The sequence below is a fragment of the Chiloscyllium plagiosum genome, unplaced genomic scaffold, assembly GCF_037043375.1.
Source record: "Chiloscyllium plagiosum isolate Xiang-an unplaced genomic scaffold, Cpla_swu_hap1 HiC_scaffold_5, whole genome shotgun sequence".
NCBI lineage: Eukaryota > Metazoa > Chordata > Chondrichthyes > Orectolobiformes > Hemiscylliidae > Chiloscyllium > Chiloscyllium plagiosum.
Genome location: NW_028270143.1, coordinates 64272574 through 64296866, shown reverse-complemented (window position 1 = coordinate 64296866; position 24293 = coordinate 64272574). Strand labels below are relative to the sequence as shown.

General features: G+C 41.0%; 1 protein-coding gene across 1 annotated transcript in view; it reads left to right on the top strand.

The window, feature by feature from the left end:
• Positions 1-24293, top strand: part of LOC122550254 (contactin-associated protein-like 2) — a 2045475-nt gene that overhangs the window by 624250 nt on the left and 1396932 nt on the right. The window contains exon 2 of the mRNA XM_087987230.1: positions 8391-8501. Within this exon, the coding sequence (XP_087843356.1) occupies positions 8391-8501 (111 nt within the window). The remainder of the gene's footprint in view (positions 1-8390; positions 8502-24293) is intronic.

Genomic DNA, 24293 nt, shown 5'->3' with positions numbered 1-24293 from the left:
CGGACGAACCAACCCAACCAACCTGTGGCACAGCATTTCAACTCCCCCTCCCACTCCACCGAGGATATGCAGGTCATTGGACTCATCCACCGCCAAACCACAACAACCCGACGGTCGGAGGAGGAGCGTCTTATCTTCCGACTGGGAACCCTCCAACCGCAGGGGATGAACTTGGACTTCACCAGTTTCTTCATCCCCCCTCCCCCCACCTTGTCTCAGCCGGATCCCTCCAGCCCGGCACCGCCTTCCTGACCTGCAGTCTTCTTCTTGACCTCTCCGCCTCCATCCTACTCCGACCTATCACCCTCACCTTGACCTCTTTCCACCTATCACATTTCCAACTCCCCTCCTCCAAGTCCCTCCTCCCTACCTTTTATCTTCTCCTGCTGAACACTCTCTGCTCATTCCTGAAGAAGGGCCTGTGCCCGAAACGTCGAATCTCCTGTTCCCTGGATGCTGCCTGACCTGCTGTGCTGTTCCAGCAATAAAGTTTCAACTTTGATCTCCAGCATCTGCAGACCTCACTTTCTCCTGCTTCAGTTGGACAAAGCACAGCAAGCTAGAGTGATGTGGGCCACTCTGACAAGACTATATTGAAGAACTCCTCAAGCAATGGACCTTCATCTTCAGCAACCCTATCTATCGTCTGCTCCATCACGTCCCTGGTCGAGGCATGATCTGCACATCAGTCAAGGGTTGTTCAATGATGGTATGAGCCATGGTCACACTATGTAGCCCCTGAACCCCAGTCACGCATACTTGGAAGGTTCCTGGACCCTCAAATGTAGCAAGTCCATGAGACTGCTCCAGGATGAAGAAGTCATGGCACATTAATTGGATGGTTCCCTTTCCTATTAATGAATTACTTAGTGTTATGATACAGCCTTCTCAGTGCCCTGTATGAAGCAGTCGAGGACATCCTGCATTTTGGGAAGCCAGCTAGATCAGTTCTCTGCTTTAGGCTACAGTATTGACTTGTTTGGGGAATGAAATGAACCAATGTGACCTTACACAAGTGGCATTGGTCTCTGTCCTGATGCATTTGTGAGTGGTGACTGAGAGATCCCACACAGGTCACCTGTTCGTCTCTGAAAGGATTGAATAGTGTGGCACTGGAAAAGCACAGCAGGTCAGGCAGCATCCGAGGAATAGGAGAATCAATGTTTCAGGCATAAGCCCTTCATCAGGAATGCTTCTCTGAAAGGACCCAGTTACATAGAAACTCAAAGCAGCTGCTACCTTCACAGCCATTGGGACAGGATGGGCCTAGTCACTGCTGCATTGTGATTAACTTTCCAACCTGTGGCTGGTCCATTACTTCTGTTGGCAGGCACCTATGTTGGGAATATAAGGAAGAGAACAAATTCTTAAGTCAGAGAGGGGTCAATGTTGGCATGCCCTGTAGACAATGGCCTGTACACGCACCTCCATACAATGAGATGGGCAGCATCCTCACAGGGAAGGCCATCTATGTGTTTTCATGGTTCTTTGGGGTGGCCACCTACTTAGTCAAGGTACTGCACTGGCTGAGGGACCAACACGTTGTACTAAATGAATTGTTCCACACAAAATGAATCTTTTCCAGACCAGCTCCCTATCAAGGATGGATGAAATCATAGCATTCAGTCGCCTTTATCATTATACCCCAGTGCAGGTGTAGAAGGGCTTGGGTCTGCACTCTTGGACATTGTGTAAGTCAGTTGTGATAAAATTGGCTTTACTGAGACCTCAATGTGCAAATTGCAAGGACATGTTGACCATCACTTAAGACCAGCAGTTGAAACACAAACACATTGACATGTTTAATTATATATTTGACATTACATTGCACTGATGCCACTGTGGTCCTGTATGCTCTCCTGTGGAGCCCATAATGATGCTCACTGCCAATCATCCCTTGCCCATAACCCTCCATGGCCCCTCCCATCACCACCTTCGTCCTCACCTCAATGCATGCTTCTCCTTTTCCTTCCAGTCTTGATTAGACCCACACTCTAACCATCACACATCACTGCAGAGTACCCCTGTCCCCTGCAGCTCCCCATTCTCTTCTCCATCAGTTAATGTATGGGCTTCCACTGCTGACTGCTGTCCGGTCTGATAATCAATCTTGATGGACAGCTTTGAAATCCCTGACCATGCTCCTTACTGCTCCATAATTCATGATACGTGATTCCTCTGGCCATACAGGACTGACCATAGCTCACTCTCCATGTTATAGTCACACGTATCCCCTGACCATGACTGTGACTGTGTATAGACTCTGCCCTTCACTGACAAAATGGAGATCTTCGATTTGACAGTAGCTCCCTTGACCTGATTGAGGACAATCTCTCACATACTTAAAGACTGACCAGTTAGTTGAAAAAAAAACATGCCGTGTGTTTACTATGTGAGTAGTTGGCATAATTTATGGATGTGAGATTAGCATTTCACTGTGCCGTCCAGCAAGCTGTCCACTCCGTGGATTGATTACTACTGACAAGCATGGCAAGTAGCCTGGCTCTGTGAGTATGTGCTCAACAAATTAATATGGCTGTATTGTAAGTGTTTAGGCTCCAGTTGAAGCATCGTGATGCCAAAGGGCATGTTATAGCAAAGCAAGGCTGGAATGCTGTCAGCATGCAGGCAGGCACTAAGTGAATGAACAATGAGAATGTGATTGAACAGTCCTGAGATACAGCGACGTCCATAGTGAGCTTATTGCCTATCACCTTGTAGCAGCATCTAAATGCTAGTTACTGGAACACCTCAAACTTCTGCTTTAAAGTGCAGAATAGTCTTGATTGGAGTGGTATCATGAGACTTCCTGGGTTTAAATCCCAAATATGCTAATCTTCTAAAAGCCAAGGTTGTTCAATTTCGTTCTATTGAACTGTTCTGCTGACTCTCATAACTGACATTTTAAGTCTTTAAATAAAGTTTGTGATCTTTCCAATACTGCGGCCTACGTTGACATTACTTTTCTGGTCTTTGCTCTGTCTGTCGAAGCTGTGCCTTATGGAGCCGATTCATGATGCAGCAATGTTACTATTGAGATGTGAGACTGCTCTTCTGTCCCTTGCCTTTCCACCCTGATCCTAATGGCATTTTTGTCAAAACTTCATGCACCCCCCCCCCCCCCCCCCTGCTTGCCCTCCGTTCCTCAGTGATCTCTAACATTCTTTGATCCCTTGGATCCCTGCCTTTTCCCAATAAGGCTAGCTTTGACTCTTCACTTAGTTCATAATATTTCCTTGCACCTCTTGCTTGCTCTGAGGTGAAGGTCTTCTTCAGGAATGCTGCTTTTGCCCTGTAGCTGATCCCATGATAATTTTCATATTTCAGCTGCTGTGTTTTCTTGAACCAGTAATTTTTTTAAAGTAAATTTTCGACTGTCTTCTGAAAATATTTTCTTAGAGTTCAGTTGGAATTTGAATCCACACTTCTGCTCACCATGTCATATTGTGCTGTGAATACCAGTCACTTGCAGCTGATAGCTGGGGTGATTAGTTGCCACCATTCGTCGTCTTCATGTTGAATCTAAGGACCTCCCAAACTTTCAGTGGTAGAGGATAGGCAACGGTAAAGTCTTAACAAACGAAAGCACGTGTCTTGCATAGTAAGTATGTTTGTTAACATGACAGCCATGGATACTATTGCAATTAATTAGCTCGGGGTTTGTTACAAATATCTGGATCCAACTATGTTATACCTGTCTCCACTGGGACCTTGTACAAGACTGTATTTCTCTATGTCAAGATGGTGTGACATCATTAATTAGGGGGAGCTAATGCAATTTCTGCATCAATTCTTTCAGATCCATTACCTTATTCAATAAGTTATGTTTTTCTACTGTGCCCTTCAGGTTGAAAACATTTTATACTATAACTTGCTAGACATGCCAGCTGATAATATGGGGCAAGGACAAGAAAGCATCAGGTACCTTCGCGACTGGTATGACCTAAAGCTATCTAATTATCATGCCATTAGGATGGCACGATAGCAAATTGTTTAGCACTGCTGCCTCACAGCACGAGGGTCCCAGGTTCGATTCTAGCCTTGGGTGACTGTCTGTGTGGAGTTTGAACGTTCTCCTCGTGTCTGCGTGGGTTTGCTCTGGTTTCCTCCCACCGTCCAAAGATATGCAAGTCAGGTGAATTGGCCATGTTAAATTGCCCATAGTGTTAGGTACATTAGTCAGAGGGAAATGGGTCACTCTTCGGAAGGTCAGTGTGGGCTGGTTGGGCTGAAGGGCTTGTTTCAACACTGTAGGGAATCTAATCTAGTTGAAACAGTGTAGAAACATGCCCTTCAGTCCAACAAGTCCATACCGACCCTCGGAAGATTAACGCACCCAGACCCATTACATTTACCCCTTCCCCTAACATTGCGGGCAATTTAGCATGGCCAATTCACCTAACCTGCACATTTTTGGACTGTGGGAGGAAACCAGAGCACCCGGAGGGTGCCCACGCAGACACGGGGAGAATGTACAAACTCCACACAGACTGTTGCCTGAGGCGGGAATTGAACCCAGGTCTCTGGCGCTGTGAGGCAGCAGTGCTAACCACTGTGCCACCGTGCCACCCACTGGCAAGATTAACATTTTGAAAAAGAAATAACAGTGGAAGAGAGTGAATTAGAATTAAACTGGGTACAAAAATAAGGACAGGATCAGAAACAAAGCACTGGTTTACCAACACTTCCGGAACTTAACCTTGACTTTGCACAAGTGGGCATGATTCAGATAATGTTACTTAAGGTGAACAATTAACTGGCTTTCTTTGTAAGGGCCATCCATTTAAGGATGATGGGCAGACTGTCTGAGCAAGAAGGCAGATTGGAGAGTTGAATAAGCTAGAAGCTCCATGGGAAAGGTGGGCACAGTTGACATAAATTAAAGATCAGAAGGATATCTCAAGAAAGAAACACACTCTGAAGACCAAATCATTGTTGTTGGAACATCATTTCCAGCTTATTCCCACTGCATTCTCAGAAGAAGCTCCAGTTGTGCAGTTGGGAAATCCTGACAACATGACTATCAATTACTAACTTTTCACTGTCAGTCTGATCGCAGCTCCAGCAAGTTTGTTCAAAGAGTGAGGTACATTTTATGTGAATCTTGATGTGCAACTTCTTGAAGGATGAAGTGATGGCAGTGAGACACAAAATGTAAACATGTATATTGTGATATTTTAAAATCACTTACAATAATTTATAATTTGGAGATGCCGGTGTTGGACTGGGGTGTACAAAGTTAAAAATCACGCAACACCAGGTTATAGTCCAACAGATTTAATTGGAAGCACACTAGCTTTTGGAGCGTCGCTCCTTCATCAGGTCATAGTGGAGGGCTCAATCCAAACACACAGAATTTATCGCAAAAATTTACAGTGTGATATAACTGAAATTATACATTGAAAAATTGATTGTCTGTTAAATCTTTCATCTGTTTGAATACCATAATAGTTTCACTTCTTTCATGTGTAAATCACAAAACCTTTTTTATATAAGTTGCATTCTCAGGTTAGCTGTTAACAATGGGTGATAGCTAGACAATATGTTGAAGGTGTTAGCCCCCTGTGTTCTCTGTCTATGACCTGATGTTTAGATTAATCCTTATCGAAAAAGTGAGATAACGGAGTTTTACATGAATTCATGCAGTTTTTGAGCTCAGAATTCTACATGAATGCAAGCAGTTTTTGAGCAAAGTACAATGTAACTCTGCAAGTACAAATTCACCCCACAAAATATATGTGTGCATGTGGGTCTTTGTCTGTGTGTGTGTGTCTGTCTGGGTTGGGGGTTGTGAGTGTGAGAAAGTGTATGCATATGTGTGTAGTAAATGTAGAATGTCTTAAGTCTGTGAGGGGGTGCATGTGTGAGAGTGTGTGTCTGTAAGGGTGTGTGTGGGTGTCTGTGTGCACGTCTGTCTATATGTGTGTCCATGTGTATGTGTGTATAGGAGTGCACTTGCAGGGTTACATTGTACTTTGCTCAAAGACTGCATGCATTCATGTAAAACTCTGATCTCAAAAACTGCATGAATTCATGTAAAACTCCATTATCTCACTTTTTCGATTAGAATCAATCTAAACATCATGGCATAGACAGAGATCACAGGGGGCTAACACCTTCAACATATTGTCTAGCTGACAATCCATTGTTAACAGCTAACCTGAGAATGCAACTTTTAAAAAAAAGGTTTTGTGATTTACACATGAAAGAAGTGAAACTATCATGGTATTCAAACAGATGAAAGACTTAACAGACAATCAATTTTTCAATGTATAATTTCAGTTACATCACACTGTAAATTTTTGTGATAAATTCTGTGTATTAGGATTGAGCCCTCCACTATGACCTGATGAAGGAGCGATGCTCCGAAAGCTAGTGTGTTTCCAATTAAACCTGTTGGACTGTAACCTGGTGTTGTGTGATTTTCCATTTTTAATTGTTCCTTTTCTAGGCAGTAGAAGTTGATTGGCAAAATACCGATAACCATCACATTGTTAATAAAGCACTTATGTTGATGGTTTCGAGCCCAAAATGTTGGTTATGGATTTTAGGCATTTTCATGTACAATAGTGGCACAAACTTGGAAATAATGCAAATGCTTCAAGTGAGATGCCATTTGTGAGACACAAACAGAATAAATCAATAGGCTCTGGAGATTCACAACTAATGATGCATCTCCATGATTCCCTAAACATGCTGACTGATTTTCACATTGATAATCCATGTGTGGTGCATGTAGAATTCTGTAAGTTAATTTTCTTTGTCTCCTTTTGAGAAGAGTTGAGCATTTTTGTTGGATTGGCACTTTTTCATTCACATTGGTGTCCTTTTCATGATTATGAGCATCCATCCCTGTTTTTATTAAGCAGCAGATACAAAAAAAATCTGTAAATTCTTCGGCCAGAAATAATTAAGTAAAATGAAATTCTTCACTTCTTCACTATTCTTAACTCTAAAACCCCATTGTCATTTCAGGCTTGAATGTAAAATTTGAGAATAGGTACCAATGAGGAAAGCTTTTCAGCCATCTTAGTACCTCCCTCAAGGAAGAATTGAAATTTCTTTCTAAACTGTTCAACATTAAATTATTGAAAATATGATTCAACATGGTCAATCTTGTTCAGACAAGCCATAAAGCATTTTTGGTGTTGAAAATGCTAAATATACGCTAATGTAGTCTATGTGTTCTCAATAAGTTATGTTTAAAGCATATGATTTGGACAATATGGAGAGGTATTCATCTTTGATCTTAGTTGACATTATGACCACTAATATCATTCTATCATCCGTTGAAGACATTTATGCACTCATGCCTATAATTCCCAAATCGCCATCATCTGAGCATGTACAAATGCAAAGTGCCCATCAATGTACCCTCTTTCATGGGTAGCAAATATCTGCAATTATCCTTCGGTTGTTTGCAGATAATTGTGTTAAACAGGGTGCTACTATAACAACATGATGTTTGTATGTTATATTGTGTAACACTATTGTCATTTTAACCCAGCATTTTATTGTCAGCATTACTTTGGGAAATCTAGTTCTGTTCCCATTTTGGTACATAATTAAGCAAGTTGCTGAAGGGTTTCATACATGGGAATTGAGTAATTTTCAATTTGTTTTACCAGTGTTAATGTCAAGCATACCTGGGCTGACATAGAATGGATTAGGTAAAAGTGCCTCGATGTTCTCAAATATTTGTGCCTTAATCTTAACATAACAGACACTCAAGTACCAGTGCTAGTTTTCCATTTTGTACAACAAGCATTTTTTGTATTTCCTTAAGGAGATTGATAATATGCTGCTCATTGTGGGTGGTATTATGCATGGTATCTTGCAATAAATTGCTTGATATTGCGTCTCCCCATTTTCTGGGCTCTCTTCAATCATCAGGGAAAATGTGACATTATATTCTGTCTGTCGGCTGATACAGTGTTACAAATAACCACACACTTTACCTACCCTCAAAGATTTGTAACAAAAAAAGTAATACGTTTAACATGCTGAGAAAAAAATCATATTTTGTCTTGGGATTGAAATACTTAGTATTTGAATTTATTTTCCCAAGTCTAAAATGCTTTTTATTAGTATTGAGAAGAGTTTTAAAAATGAACAAGGAAGCTTTAACCATCTTTGTAATGCTGTTTCATTGGTCCATATTTCAACCATGTTTCCTCCTGGTTATGGTGTTGTATTTTTAACTTGCTTTGTCATGTTTGCAGCAGTGCAATCAAATTGTGCAACAAATGAACAGTTGGGGAGCACTGATTTGAATAAATAACAATTATCTATATAAATTTACCATTCTGGAATGAAATCTATATTTTCACTCTCCACTTGTAATCTTATAAAAATGATACCAAGTAAATCGTTGTCTTTATTTTTTTCAGAGAAATGCGATGAGCCACTGATTGTCGCACTTCCCCACTCTTCCTTCAGTAGCTCATCGGTGATGTCAGGCAGCTATGTCCCTGGCTATGCTAAACTGAACAAGAGAGGAGGTAAGAGCTTTTGAAACAATCCTCACAGGAAATTGATTCGTTTTTCTATTGTCAATTATTAATATTGTAATGAGCTGCTTTCTTCAGTTGGAGTGAGTAGCAACTTGTTTTTATGTAGTTCTTTCGTGTGGTAAATGTCCCAAATTGCAACACAGAAGGCAGTACATGACTGAAAACAAAGGAATAATGAAGCTACGATTGAGCCATGGTTCAAGAGGTGGGCAGAAGCTTAATTGAAAGTGAAATTCAATTAATTACTTTCAGTTCATGCATATTGCAAATTATTTATAATTTCTTTTGATAATCTAAGGGAACAAGAGTGTTTTATCATGCAGGAAGGGTCTCAGTGTTTTCCATTAAGCAGATCCGATAGGTATATGCCAAGCAGGAGAGAAGAGAGGAACATAAGAAGAATTAGTGGAACTAGTGGCAATTGTTTAAATTTTTATTTGTTTCAAATTTGTTTCAGCATGGCACTGTAGTTCAGTGATTAACACTGTTGTCTCACAGTGCAAGGAAGCACATTGGATGATAAAAATTTAATGGATATTTGAAAACAGATAAAAAGCAGACAAGGTGTAACTTAAGTTTTGAGCAATTTGTCAATGGGTATACAAAGCTAAAGAGTTAGCATGGAGAGACTATGGAAATATTCAAAAGTGAACATTAGCACGGCAAAGTTAATTTGTTGTTGGGAAACTTTGGAAAACCAGTGGGATGAGGAAATTTGGACAAAGAGCTGAATTTTGTCCATATCAGAACATGATTGCAGAATTTATATAAAATAAAATCATTCTTTGACTGCTCACTAAAGCTGAAATGATATTTCGATACAAGATCAGGGTTATGAGTCCTGGCAAGAGTCAAAGAATGTGATTTCAACATTACTGTATTAAGCTGAAAGAAAGGAAACCAGTACAGGTTTGTCAGCAGATATTACATTGGTTCATTTCTAGACAATTGTTTAAATTTTTACTTGTTTCAAATTTGTTTCAGCGTGACACTGTAGTTCAGTGATTAGCACTGCTGTCTCAGTGCAAGGAAGCAATGTTCAATTCCAGCCTTGGGTGACTGTGTGGAGTTTGCACGTTCTCCCCATGTTTGTATGGATTTCTGCTGAGTGCTCTGATTTCCCCCCAGCAGTCCAAAGATATGCAGTTTAGTTGGATTGGCCATGCTAAATGCAGAGTTACAAAGAGAGAGTGAGTTGCTGGATGTGGATGACATGCTCTTTGGATTGTCAGTTCAGACTCATTGGGCTGAATGGCCTCTTTCCAAACTCATGGGATTCTATGATTCTATTCTATGAAAAAAAGCCACAGCATCTAATGAGATATTCAAGAACCACAGGAGGCTGTTTAGAACATTTTCGATTTTCTGTTGTTTACGCATTGCTTTATTTGAGAAATATTTCTGCAGATATTTTATCAATGGCTATTCTAATTATGAAAAACAGGGCATTCTGATCAACCAAAACAAGGTTTATAAATGATGACTCCATAAGCAGCAGAGGCAGTAATTTATAAGGTAAATTGAGTAAATAATGAGGTGGAATGTGTTGTTACTGGAGCTAAGCTGTGTTTGCTAAAGTGGTGATAGACTATTTATTGAAGGGACTTGAAAAATGCCTGTGGTAGTTCTCTATATTGGAATAAATAATTTGCCCAAAAGCAATCTGGAGAGGCCTAAAAAAAATCGAAGCACAATTTGGACAGAGCCACAAGAGAAATGATATTGAGTTTGTTGAAGGCAGATTGGGGATTTGGAGCATAAAGAAGAATTCAGAAGTGTATAAATTGCAGATTCCACTGAATACACGAGAGAGTACATTTTGGATTAAACATTTCTTTGGGTGGAGGTACAAAGTGATCCGGAAATGCATATATATGGATCCTTAAGGCATGAGCATAGTTCGAAAGCGCAGTGAAAACACCAATTTTTTAATGTGTTTAACACACAATAAATTGAGTTAAAAGCAAGGGTTCCATATTAGTTCCTAAAATATATTGGTAATGCCATTGTTGATGCACTGGTTATGCATCTAGCTATCCCATCATAAGATTGCTGTAGCCCACCTCCAAACAGACCCCAGCACCAAGGATATATTTCCCTCCCCTCCCCTATCAGCTTTCCGTAGAGACCACTCCCTCCGCGACTCCCTTGTCAGATCCACACCCCCCACCGACCCAACCTCCACTCCCGGCACCTTCCCTTGCAACCGCAGGAGGTGCAACACTTGCAACCACACCTCCCCCCTCACTTCTCTCCAAGGCCCCAAAGGAAACTTCCATATCCGCCACAGATTCACCTGCACCTCCACCCACATCATCTACTGCATCCGCTGCAGCCGGTGTGGCCTCCTCTGTATTGGGGAGACAGGCCGCCTACTTGCGGAGCGATTCAGAGAGCACCTCTGGGCCACCCGGACGAACCAACCCAACCAACCTGTAGCACAGCATTTCAACTCCCCCTCCCACTCCACCGAGGATATGCAGGTCATTGGACTCATCCACCGCCAAACCACAACAACCCGACGGTCGGAGGAGGAGCGTCTTTTCTTCCGACTGGGAACCCTCCAACCGCAGGGGATGAACTTGGACTTCACCAGTTTCTTCATCCCCCCTCCCCCCACCTTGTCTCAGCCGGGTCCCTCCAGCCCGGCACCGCCTTCCTGACCTGCAGTCTTCTTCTTGACCTCTCCGCCTCCATCCTACTCCGACCTATCACCCTCACCCTGACCTCTTTCCACCTATCACATTTCCAACTCCCCTCCTCCAAGTCCCTCCTCCCTACCTTTTATCTTCTCCTGCTGAACACTCTCTGCTCATTCCTGAAGAAGGGCCTGTGCCCGAAACGTCGAATCTCCTGTTCCCTGGATGCTGCCTGACCTGCTGTGCTGTTCCAGCAATAAAGTTTCAACGTAGCCCAATTAAGAATGTTATGAATGTTCGTGGGAGTTTTGTGAGGAATCAGTGACTCATATTAGGAAGTTTGAAGAAAACATATTATTTCATTGTACACAAAAGGTTTAGGAGGGTTTTGGGAGTTTTAAAAAATTATGAAATGTTTTGAGAGAACAGAGACTAAAAGTCAATTCTCACTAAATGACAAATCAGTAGAAATGACCGATTAAAAATGGAAACTTCTTTTACAACAAGACATTGGAAACCACCATTAAGAAAGACATTGATTCACTATTTGAAAAAGAAGACTATCACAGAATACAATGGAATATCAGGAATAAGAGACTACATTAGAGAGCCAGGATGGAAAAGACCATACGAGGACAGTGTTATTTGAATGAATGTTGTCTGCGCTATTAGTAGCAGATGGAGTTTATTTTGGATAAATGTGAGGTATTGCATTTTGGTAAAAGAAACAAGGGCAGGACTTGTACAATTAATGGTAGGACTTTGGGTAGAGTTGTAGAACACAGAGACCCAGGGAATCAGGTGCATAATTCTTTTGAAATTTCCATCACAGGTAGACAAGGTGGTTAAGAAAGCATTTCGCACACTTGCCTTCATTGTTCAGACCTTTGAGTGCAGGAGTTGGCATATCATGTTGAGATTGTACAAGATGTTGGTGAGCTCTCTTCTGGAATACTGTGTACAGTTCTGGTTGCCCTGCTATAGGAAAGATATAAAACTGGAAAGAGCTCAGAAAAGAATTACCAGGATGTTGCCAGGAGTGGAAGATTTGAGGTAGGTTGGATAGGCTGGGACTTTTTTCACTGGAGCATAGGAGGTAAAGGGATGATCTTCTAGAATCATGAGGGGCATGAACAAGGTGAATAACAATTTTCTTTTCCCTCAGGTGAGGGAGTTCAAAACTAGGGAAGATATTTTTAAGGTGAGAGGAAACAGATTTAAAAAGGATGAAGGGCAAATTTTTTACACAGTGGTTCATATGTGGAATGAACAGTCAGAGGAAGGTACAGTTGCAACATTTAAAAGATATTTGCGTAAGTAATGAATGGGAAAGGTTTGGAGGGATATGTGCCATATTACGTGGGACTAATTAGGTTTGGGAACATGGTCAGCATGGACTAGGTGGACTGAAGGGCATTTTACTGACGATTAAAATCGATGTCTTAATACCTTCAAGAAGTATTATTCTGCAGATTGCAGTTGATATGATGCTGACTGTCATAAATTTGGTTGCCGACATATTTATGTGCCATATTAGCCAGGCTAAATAGTTTATACAGGATCAAAGCAATCAGGAAGTCTTGAACATGTGATCCAGTGTTTGGGCCTTATATACCTGAAGGTAGCATAAATAAGGAGATGAAGGATTTAATCTTCTGAAGGATTCAGCAACATATTTTATGTATGATTTGTAAATGTTAAGTAATGATATGTCTTTCAATTAGCTTGAGTCGAAATGGAGGCAAGCATTTCTTAAGAAACTTTCTTAAGAAGTAGAGTCCAGAATCCACTGTCTACAAATCTCAAACATGTTCTTTGATTATGGAATAACATTGAAACATAATGGAATTTTTATTCATACAACATTAACTTATTGTCTTTCTACCTCTGCTTAATTATCTTAGCAGTAATTAAGTCTGACTATTATGTTTAACTTGAGAATAATTATCTAACAGTATTGGTATTTACTTCATATTGGAAGAATATGGTGGCTATCCCATGTGGCCTTTGTTCCATTATGTTTTAATAAAGGATATGCCTAGGAGTTCAGGCTTCAGTTCTGAAGAGACTTGATCTACATCAGGAAACTGCCTCTCCATAAAAGCATTGGGAGAAATCCAAAACCATAAACATTAGCTGCAGTTTTAGTGCCTTGAAATGAAAATGAGTTAAAAGAAGAGATACTGTGATGCATCTTAATTTTGACACAACGATACAGTTGTTGGTTGTTGGTTGGCATGTTTTCAGCTTGTATGAAAAAGAAAGAAGGACAGCTCCAAGGTGTAATGATTTAAAAAAGAATAGCCAAGAAAGATTGTGAAAGGGGAAGGTTAGATGCTTGTGCTTAGTTGGGGATCATCTGGCATAAGTAACAGCTAGACAATCAGCGAGAGGCCAGGGTCTTACTGGAGCACAGAGATCAGAAGATTCAACAAAGTTAATGGAACAAAAACCTTTAGATCAAATGACGGAATAGAATAAAATAATGTGGAACATGTTTCTTTGTGAAGTTGGTTTGAGTTAGAGAAAAAAATAAGAATAAAGCTCAGCTTTCTCTCTTGGCAATCTAACAACTATACTGTCAGAATACAAGAGACAAGAGGAGACAGATGTTTGAAATAAAGCTGAGACTAGGAAGGATGACATCTTGAGAATGAAGAAGATAACAGCTGATGCTATTTTGTAATAATGTTGCACTGAACAGTTTTCATAGTGAATTTACAGGGGCTATGAGCAGAGATTGCATTGGCTCACTGCTTCATACTGATATTAGGTAAAATATGTGGGATTCTTATGAAGCACAGCTGAGCAGATGAATCACAACATTAGATCTGATGGAAGATCAACCGTGAGCTAAGCAAATTTCTGTACCTGCTGGATAGCAGCAGCTTCATTGAGAAAGGTGGGAAGATCGTAGAGTAAGCACATAATAGTTAGACCATAGAAAAGCAGCAAAGGAGACTGCTGACTTAAAAGTTTTCATGTTACAGTCCCAGCAGTTTTCAATCTGAACATCCCCAAACTGCAGGCACACATAATCTTGGGTAAATTGGACAATGACTTGTGATAGGAGGCCTGCTGTCAAAGGGAAGGACCTATATAGGAAACTGTTTTAAAGCAAAGTTGAGTGAGAATGATGCTCTCAAAGAACTGTGACTGGTCTGATAAAAAGGAACATTGTAGTGGTGGTGACATGGGCATAAGAAGCATTTCTTTGAAACTGAAGAGTTACAATTTGCTCTGGAATAGATTCACTAAAGGAGAGTGGCCTTAATTGGACCCAAAGGCAATCCTCCAGGAAAGCTAGACATCACATCTACGAAAAGGAAAAATCCCCAGTGAGGCAGTGCAACCACTCATCTTTGTTGTTTTGTCTGATACTTTGCTCCAAATGAAAGCCATTTGGATCTCTACCAGACATTGCCCCTACTAGAGTATTTCAAGCACATTGCAGGCTCAAATCATGATGAACAATAGCTATACAGCTACTGCAAATTTACAAGGTACTGCATCTGGAGTAGATAGGTCAATACTCTTCCCTGCACCATAGACGGTAGCACAGATATTTCCTGTTTAGCAAAGGATTAATGAGGATGTAGCTTCATATGACAGAGCAGTTAAAGCATTCAATATTATCTTCAGTCTTTTGAGAACTATTATTATTGACTGAATGAAATTTAATTGGTCCACTTAATGAGTGAGAGAACATGTTGACTCTTTTATTAATAACTTAGATCAGCTGGCAGAAAATGGTAAACATGCTAATTTAAAAGAAGAATTGATGTGGGACCAAATCATTGTGCTGTCTTGGATAAGACATGAATTACTTGATAGTAAGGAACTTAAACATTGCTAAAGGGAAACACAAAGTAAAAGTTTTTTGTCTTGTGCTTACCTGGACCAAGAGACAGCAACAGTCTTGAAAAGAGATACGTTACGCCATCATTGGCATAGAGATGCAGCAGGAACAATTAACTATCAACTTCAGTTCTCAGACTCGGCAGGAAGACTCTGACTGGTTGTGGTATTGTCATGGAAATACTGCAGAAATCCCAGAGTCTCTATGCTTCCTTTTATTTCCAATAAAAAAAGGGTGCAATGTATATATTACTTTTACCTACATAAAACAGAATACTGTGCTTTTGTTTTCATTCATAAGATGTGGGTATTGTTGTCTTGCCCAGCATTTATTATCCATTCCTCAATGTCCTGGAGAATGTGGTAGTGAAATGCTTTCTTGAACTGCTGCAGTGCTTGGAATGTGGGAATCCCACAGTGCTGTTAGAAAGTGAATTCCAAGATTTTGACTAGGCGACAATGAAATAACAGTCTTTTGTTTTCAAATCAGAGTTGTGTGTGAATTGCAGGCGGTGTTCCTATGCATCTGCTGCCCTTTTCCTTCTAGATGGTAGAGGTCACAAGTTTTGTAGATACTGCCGAAGAAGCCTTAGTGAGATAAAGTTAAAAATCACACAACACCAGGTTATAGTCCAACAGGTTTAATTGGAAGCACACTAGCTTTCGGAGCGATGCTCCTTCATCAGGTTATTGTGGAGGGCTCGATCGTAACACAGAATTTATAGCAAAAATTTGCAGTGTGATGTAACTGAAATTATACATTGAAAAATTGATTGTCTGTTAAGCCTTTCATCTGTTAGAATACAGTGATAGTTTCACTTCTTTCATGTGTAAATCACAAAACCCTTTTTTTAAAGTTGCATTCTCGGGTTAGCTGTTAACAATGGTGATAGAACTCTGAGCTCAAAAACTGCATGAATTTATGTAAAACTCTGTTATCTCACTTTTTAGATTAGAATCAATCTAAACATCAGGTCATAGACAGAGAACACAGGGGGCTAACACTTTCAACATATTGTCTAGCTATCACCATTGTTAACAGCTAATCCGAGAATGCAACTTTTAAAAAAGGGTTTTGTGATTTACACATGAAAGAAGTGAAACTATCACTGTATTCTAACAGATGAAAGGCTTAACAGACAATCAATTCTTCAATGTATAATTTCAGTTACATCACACTGCAAATTTTTGCTATAAATTCTATATTACGATCGAGCCCTCCACAATCACCTGATGAAGGAGCGATTGGACTATAACCTGGTGTTGTGTGATTTTTAACTTTGTACACCCCAGTCCAACACCGGCATCTCCAAATCATTAGTGAGATAATGCAGGGTGTCTTGTAGATAGTATACATTCCTATCACTGTGAAATGTTGGTGAAGGGAGTGAATGTTAAAAAGGGCGAACAGGGTGCGAAATAAGCAAGATGCTTTGTCCTGGATAGTGTCAAGTTACTTGAGTGTTTTTGGTTCTTTGGCAAATGGACAGTATTGCATCTTTTCCCTTGTAGGTAGTAGACAGGTACTGAGAAATAAGACATGAGACACTCCCTGCAGAGTTCCGAGGTTGTTACCTGGCCTTGTAGTCACAGTATTTATATGACTAGTCCAGTTCAGTTTCTGGTCAATGACAGACCCCAGAATATTGATAGTAGGGGAATTCTGTCATGCTAATGCTATTAAATATTAAGGGGAAATGGTTAGATTGCCACTCATTCAACATGATCATTGCCCAGCACTTGTGTGGTGCAAATGTTACTTGCTACTTATCCTTGTATGCATCCATCTGCTTTGACAAAGGCCTCCAAGCCCTCCATTTCTTCCTCTGCTGTCAGCCCAACCAGTACCCTTCTACTGACTCACTCATTCACTGGGCTCAATTGGTCCTCACCCTCAGCAATTTCTCCTTTGAATCCTCTCACTTCCTACAGACCAAAGGGGTAGCCATGGCACCTGCATGGGCCCCAGCTATGTCTGTCTCTTTGCCGGGTACATGGATCAGTCTATTTTCCACAGTTACACTGGCACCATTCCCCACTTTTTCCTCCAGTATATCAATGACTGTATAAGTGTCATCTTGTGCTCCCATGAGGAGGTTGGACAGTTCATCAATTTCATGAAAACCTTCCACCCTTACCTCAAGTTCACCTGGACAATCTTGGTCACGTGCCTTCCCTTCCTGGACCCGTCCATCTCCATTTCTGGCAACTGACTCAACACTGGCATTTACTTCAAACCTACTGACTCCCACAGCTATCTGGACTACACCTCCCACCCTGCCTCCTATATAAGTGCCATCCCTTAATCCCAATTCCCCCACCAATGTTCCAACTCAGCACCTCCCTCTTGAACTGTCCTAGCTGTCTATCTTCCTTTCCACCTATCCGCACCACCCTCCACTCTGACCTATCGCCTTCACCCCCACCACCATCTACATATGGCACTCCTAGCTACCTCCCCCCGCCAGCCCGACGCTCCTCCCATTTATCTCTCAGCCCCCTTGGGCCACTCCGTCATTCCTGATGAAGTGCTCAAAATGTTGACTTTCCTGCTCCTCGGATGCTGCCTGACCGCCTGTGCTTTTCCAGCACCATACTCTTCGACTCTGATCTTCAGCATCTGCAGGCCTCACTTTCTCCTTGCTACTTATCAACCCTAACCTGGATGTTTTCCAGATCATTCTGTGTGTGGGCATAGATTCCTTCAGTATCTGAGGAGATGCAAATGGTTCTGAACATTGTGCAGTCATCAGCGAGCCTCCCCACTTCAGACCTTATAATGGATGGAAGGTTATTGATGAAGCAACAACAGGCATTTTAGAATGGGCAATAAATGCTGTGCTTACTTAAAAAGGGAACTAATGTTTTAAATGTGAAGGGAAAATGCTGCACTGGCATGGAGATTGCACCAGTAAAAATGCAGAGCATCATTCCTGCAAAGATAAGGTCTGTTTTAAAGCAAAATGTCACAGCAAGAAACTCCCAGTTCAGAAACTAAAAAAAAAATCCACAAACGTGGAAGCAAAATCCAAGAGTTTGTAGATTTTATTAACAAAGAGATGCAAAACATAGGCGAGTGGGAAGCTGTTGGACTGCAGGAATTTTAATTGATGGACATTTGGTGTTGGAGCTGGACTTCTGGGCATTTCTGACACAGAGCCTTGTTTACAGCATGATGACTGCCACACTTGAGATAATAAAATAATAAAATTACAGCAATCTTATACATGATGCAGTATCTTGACTGTTACCTTTTAAGTAGAAGAACTTATTAGATCTACAGCGAGTTCACAAATTGGAGGAATTGGAATGCCAAGGGAAGCTTAAAGAATTTAGTGCTAAATTTTTACAATTGTTCAAAGGACTAGAGAAGCTTTAGCCAACTAATCAGATCATTTTACATTGAAAAGCCAAGTCTATGTTTTTGTTTACCCCAAGAAATGTTTCTCACTCATTTTTGCAGAAGGTAAAGCAAGAGGTGAACTCTGTTTTACTGCAAGGCATTATATTATCTGTAACAAAGCCTACAAGTTGGTCAGGTATGATTCTGGCACCAAAATAAGATAGATCAGTGAGAATCTATGTAGATCTTTTGCAGTTAAATAAAGCTATCAGGAGGAGGATTCACAACTGACATCTGTGGATGCAAATTTGTAAAAGTCAGAAGTGAATAGTGACTTTTGGCAATTACCTTTGGATGAGGAGTGTACAACCTTTATTATACCATTTGAGATACATTGCTTTAAACATCTACATCTTTTGAATCCTGTTTGCACCTGGGATTTTCCAACAGTAATCTTGAGGTATTGAAGGAAATAATCTGCTATATAGACGACATTCTAATTGATGGCTCCACTAAAACAGCATGATTCTGCTGCATATTAAAAGCAGGAATTACCATTGATTATAAATGTGAGCTCTCACACCCAACAAATAAGTTTCAATGGCACACAATGCATGCAGCAGGGATCAGAATGGATCCTTACAAAAACAAAGTAACTAAGGAATCTTCACCTCCTTGAAATATCATAGAACGTCCGCACTTTGGGTCAAGTGTATAAATTTTTATTTAATTTTGTGCGAGGGAAGTAACTGGTGCTACATCAGTTGCTGAGACAAGCCCAGGCACAGACAACCAATGTCATTTTGAAGGACCAAATAAAGTTCATTTCACCAGACATCTTGACTCATTATTGGTTCATTATTTATTTAGAACTGCCAAAAACATGTTGCCTCGTGCACCATAAACTGGATTGGGAGATGTACTTGACAAGGGTGTCTCTCACATATTGTTATTTAGACTGAAACAATGTAGAGGAGTGAAGTTGTTTAAAAAACAGAGGCATAAGCTGCTACATGGGCTTGCAAGAAATATGAAGACTATATTTTGGATCTTCAGTTCACAACTGAGACTACAAACGTTTGGTTGCTCTGTTGAATGCTAAGGAACTAATGAAGTGAAATAACTCCATAGAGGCCAATAACTCCATCAAAGTCACCCTTTATTTAAATGTGGAAAGTCCTTGACTCTGGCACAGCCTTGTCTATGTCAGCACCCAGAATGTCAGAATCTCTGACACTGTTCTTTTTATATGTCTGTCAGGACTCCCTGATTGGGCTAGTTTAGCAGCCCAAATCAGGGAACTTGTATCCTATGAAGTCCAACTGGTTGACCTTGTTACAATTACTACACAAGAGTTTGGTCAAAAGCCTAGAGAGTACATTTAAAATGCAATGCACAACCGAATATATAGAAAGGAAAAAGCAGACAATGGTGGACATATTGTCACATTATAGAGGACATAGAATGGCAATGTAATTTGACTGGTAATCTAGAGGCCCAGGCACAAGCTTTGTGGACATGGCATCACATAAATGGTGAGAGTAACTGCCCTTGACATAAAGGCTACATTTGACTCAATGTGCATCAAGGAGTCCTAACAATACTAGAGTCAGCTGAAATCAATAGAAAACTCTGTGTGGCACCTCTCTGAAGAGATCCTCAAGACAGTGTCTTAGGTTCAACCATATTCAGCATCTTCACCAATGAATTTCTCTCCATTCATGAGATCAAAAGTGGATATATTCACTGATGGTTGCACAATGTTTGGCAGCATTCGTATAAGACCTTGACAATATCCAGGCTTGGACTGACAAGTGCCAGGCAATGACCATCTCGAACAACAAAGAATCCAATTATCATTCATTGATATTCAATGTCATTTTCAATCAACAAAAACCCCATTATCAACATCCCACGATTACCAGAAATTGAATTTGACTCACCATATCAATACTGTGGCTATGAGAGCAGGTTAAAGGCTAGGAATCCTGCAGTGAGTAACTCACCTCTTGACTCTCCAAATCCTTTCCACCCATAAGGCAAAAGTCGTGAATGTGTTGGAATACTCTCCCTTTTTCTAGGTGAGTGCAGCTCCAACAATGCTCAAGAAGCTTGATAACATCTAGGACAAAGTAACCCACTTGCTGAAGACCATACCCATAAATATTCATTCCCCACTGGTGGTCAGTAGCAGCAGTGTGTACCATTGATAAGCTAAACTGCTGCATTCTTTAAAGCTCTTTAGACCGGGCTACCATCCAAAGATCAAGGGCAGTAGATGGATGGTGGCACCAACATCTGCAAGTTCTCCTCCAAGCCACTCACCATCCTGATTTGGAAATATATTGCTGTATATTCACTGTCACTAGTTCAAAACCCTGGAACTCCTTCCCCAATGTTATTGAATGTCTACCTGCATTAAATGCACTGCAGCTTTTCAAGACACAGCTCACCACCACCTCAGGGACTAGTTATATATACTGCCCAGCCGGCAAAGCTCACCTCCCATGAATTAATAAAAAGATCCCATCTCAGCTTCTGGCAGAATTTAAAAAGATATTCTGCAGTTGAAAACTAGTCTCAGTAGTGGCAACCACAAAACTACATTCAATGAATCATAGAATCTCTACAGTGTGGAAAGAGGTCATTCAGTCCACTGAGCCTACATCAACTCCCCCCAAGAGCATCACAACCAGACCCTGGCCCCCACCCCATCCCTGTAACTCTGCATTTACCATGGCTGGATACAGATCTCTGGACACAATGGGGTAGTTTAGCATGGCCAATCCATTTAAGCTGCATACCTTTAGACTGTGGGAAGAAACTGGAGCATCTGGGAGAAACCCCACGCAGACACTGGGAGAACATACAAACTCCACACAGTCACCAAAGGCTGGAATCGAACTTGTGTCCCTGGTGCTGTGAGGCAGTAGTGCTAACCACTAAGCTATTGTGCTATCCCTGTTGCCACCCCAACATTGTCTTTTAAAACCTATCTGGTTCACTAATGTGCTGTAGGGAAGCAAACCTGCTGTCCTTATCTGGTCTGGTCTCCATGTAACTCTCAACACTACAATGTTGTGGACTCATAAATATCCTTTAAAATGGTCTGGGAAGCCTCCCACTTCAAGGGCAGTTAGAGATGAACAATGAGTGCTGGCCTTGTACATGATGATCACATTCAATGAAAGAATAAAGCAAAAATAAAAATTCCTATGGCAAAGCCTGAACAAGAAGACATAAACCTTTTTGAGCTAGTAATAAAGAAGAAGATTGAAAAAGTGTTCTTAGATATTTAAAAGTTGGGAGAGGGAAGAGGGAAGAGTGGACATTGGATCACTGGAAATGAGGCTGGAGAAGCAGTATTGCGGAATAAAGAAATGGTGGAGGTACCAAACACGCACTTTGTCTCAGTCTTAATGGTGGAAGACACCAGTAACAGACCAGAACTTCAAGAGAGACAGGAGCAGTGGTGAGTGTGGTGACCATCATGAAGGAGAAGGTGCTGAGGAAGCTGAAGGGTCTGAAGTTGGATAAATCACTGCGACTGCAGGGATTACATATGAGACTTCTGAAGAAAATAGCTGAGGAGATTGTGGAAGTGTCAGTGATGAACTTTCAGGAATCACTAGAGTCTGTGATGGTCCCAGAGATCTGGAAATTGACTAATGTAACACCCATTTCTGGATTAGTGGTGCTGGAAGACCACAGCAGTTCAGGCAGCATCTTAGGAGCAGTAAAATCAACGTTTCGGGCAAAAGCCCTTCCTTATGAAGGGCTTTTGCCCGAAACGTCGATTTTACTGCTCCTCGGATGCTGCCTGAACTACTGTGCTCTTCCAGCACCACTAATCCAGAATCTGGTTTCCAGCATCTGCAGTCATTGTTTTTACCTGTTGTAACACCCATGTTAAGAAGGGAAGGAAGCAGAACACAAGAAATTATAGAGCAGTTAGCCTGACCTCGCTTGTTGATAAGGTTTTAGATGTTAGTTGTGACTTTATCAGCTCCACTCTGAGGAATGAGATTGTGGAGTAATTGGGAAGTGTGTGGTAAAATAGGGCTGGGTCAGCACAATTTTGTCAAGGGGAGGTCATGCCTGACAAATCTGTTAGAATTCTTTGAAGAGGTATCAAACAAGTTAGACAATGGAGAGCCCATAGACTTTTTTTAATGTACTAATGGGTCACTGACTGGCCAAAATTTTTGTTATTGCCTAGACCTAGCTGCCCTTGAATTGAGTGGCTTGCAAAGCTATTTCTGTGGGCAGTAAAGTGTCAACCACATTGCTGTGACACTGGAGTCAAATGTTGGTCAGACCAGATGAGATGGCAAATTGCTTTCTCTGAAGGACATTAGTGAGCCAGATAGCTTTTTCTGATAATCACCAAATGTTTTAATTCCAGATTTTTAAAAATTGAATTCAAATTCCATCAGTTGATACAGCAAGAATCAAACCTGGGTAGTGAATTTTGATTTATTATATGGGATGCTTATCAAATGGATTGCTTTGTATTGGATGGTGTCAAGCTTCTTCATTGTTATCAAAATTGCACTTGTCCAGAAGTTTGAGAGCATTCCATCACACGCTTCACTTGCGCTTGTCGATGATGGACAGGCTTTGGGGAATCAAGAGGTAGAGTTATTCACTTCAAAATTCTCAGTATCTAACCTACACTTGCAGCCACAGTAATTATGTAGTGTGTCCCCCAGTTCAGTTTCTCGTCAATAGTAACCACTGGGATGTTGACGGTGAGGGATTCAGCAATGCTAATACCATTGAATGTTAAGGGTTGATGGTTGGATTCTCTTTTGTTAGAAATGGTAATTTTTTGACCCATGTATGGTACAAACGTTACTTGCTACTTTATCAGCGTCTGTCTTAATTTTGGCCAGAACCTCTTATATTTGTTTGAGGACTTCATCACTATCTGAAGAATCTTGAATGTTGATGAACATTGTGTGAACATCCTAACTTCTGATTTTATGCACCAAAGATTATTGAAGCAGTTGAATGTGGTTGAGCCTAGGGCACTTACACTGAGGAACTCCTGCAGAGATGTCCTGGAGCTGAGTTGACTAACCTCCAAGAACCACAACAATCTTCCTTTGTGTGAGATATGACTCAATCAGTGGAGAGACTTCCCCTGATGCTCATTGATTTGTTTTGTAAGGGATCCTTGACGATTCACTCTGTTAAATGCTGCATTGACTTCATGGGCAGTCATCCTCCCTTCCCCTCTTGTGTTCAGTTCTATGTTTGGACCAAGCTTTTAATGAGGTCAGGAGCTGGTTGAGCCTGGCAGAACTTAACTGAGCTTCAGTGAGCATGCTAAGTACAGCTTAACAGCACTGTCATTCACTTTCAGTCCTTCAATTCCTTTGCTGATAATGGAGAATAGACCAATTGGATGATAATTAGCTGCCTGTATTGGAATGGCAATTTTCCAACATTGTCAGTAGATGGGTTTTTGTAGCTATACTGGAACAGCTTGCGTCAGTATGTGGCTTGTTCTGGAGCATGAGTATTTGGTACTATGACCAGTATGTTGTCACCGCTGATAGCCATTGCAGTATACCGTACCTTTATCTATTTCTTGTATCAAGTGGAGTGAATTGAACTGACTGACTGACATCTGACATCTCAGAAGGAGGCCATTGAAGGGTTGTCCACTTAGCATTGCTGACTAAAGATGTTTGTAAATGCTTCAGCTTGGTTTTTTGCACTGAAGTGTAAAGCTCCCTCAATTATTGATGATGGAGATATTTGTTGAGCTTCTTTCATCAGTGAGTTGTTTTATGGTCCATCATCATTCAGAGACAGATGTGACAGAACTGCAGTGCATAAATCTTCTCTGTTGATTGTGATTGCTCAGCTCTGCCTACTGTATGCTGCTTCCATTGCTTGGCATGCAAGTTGTCCTGTGTTTTATCTTTACTT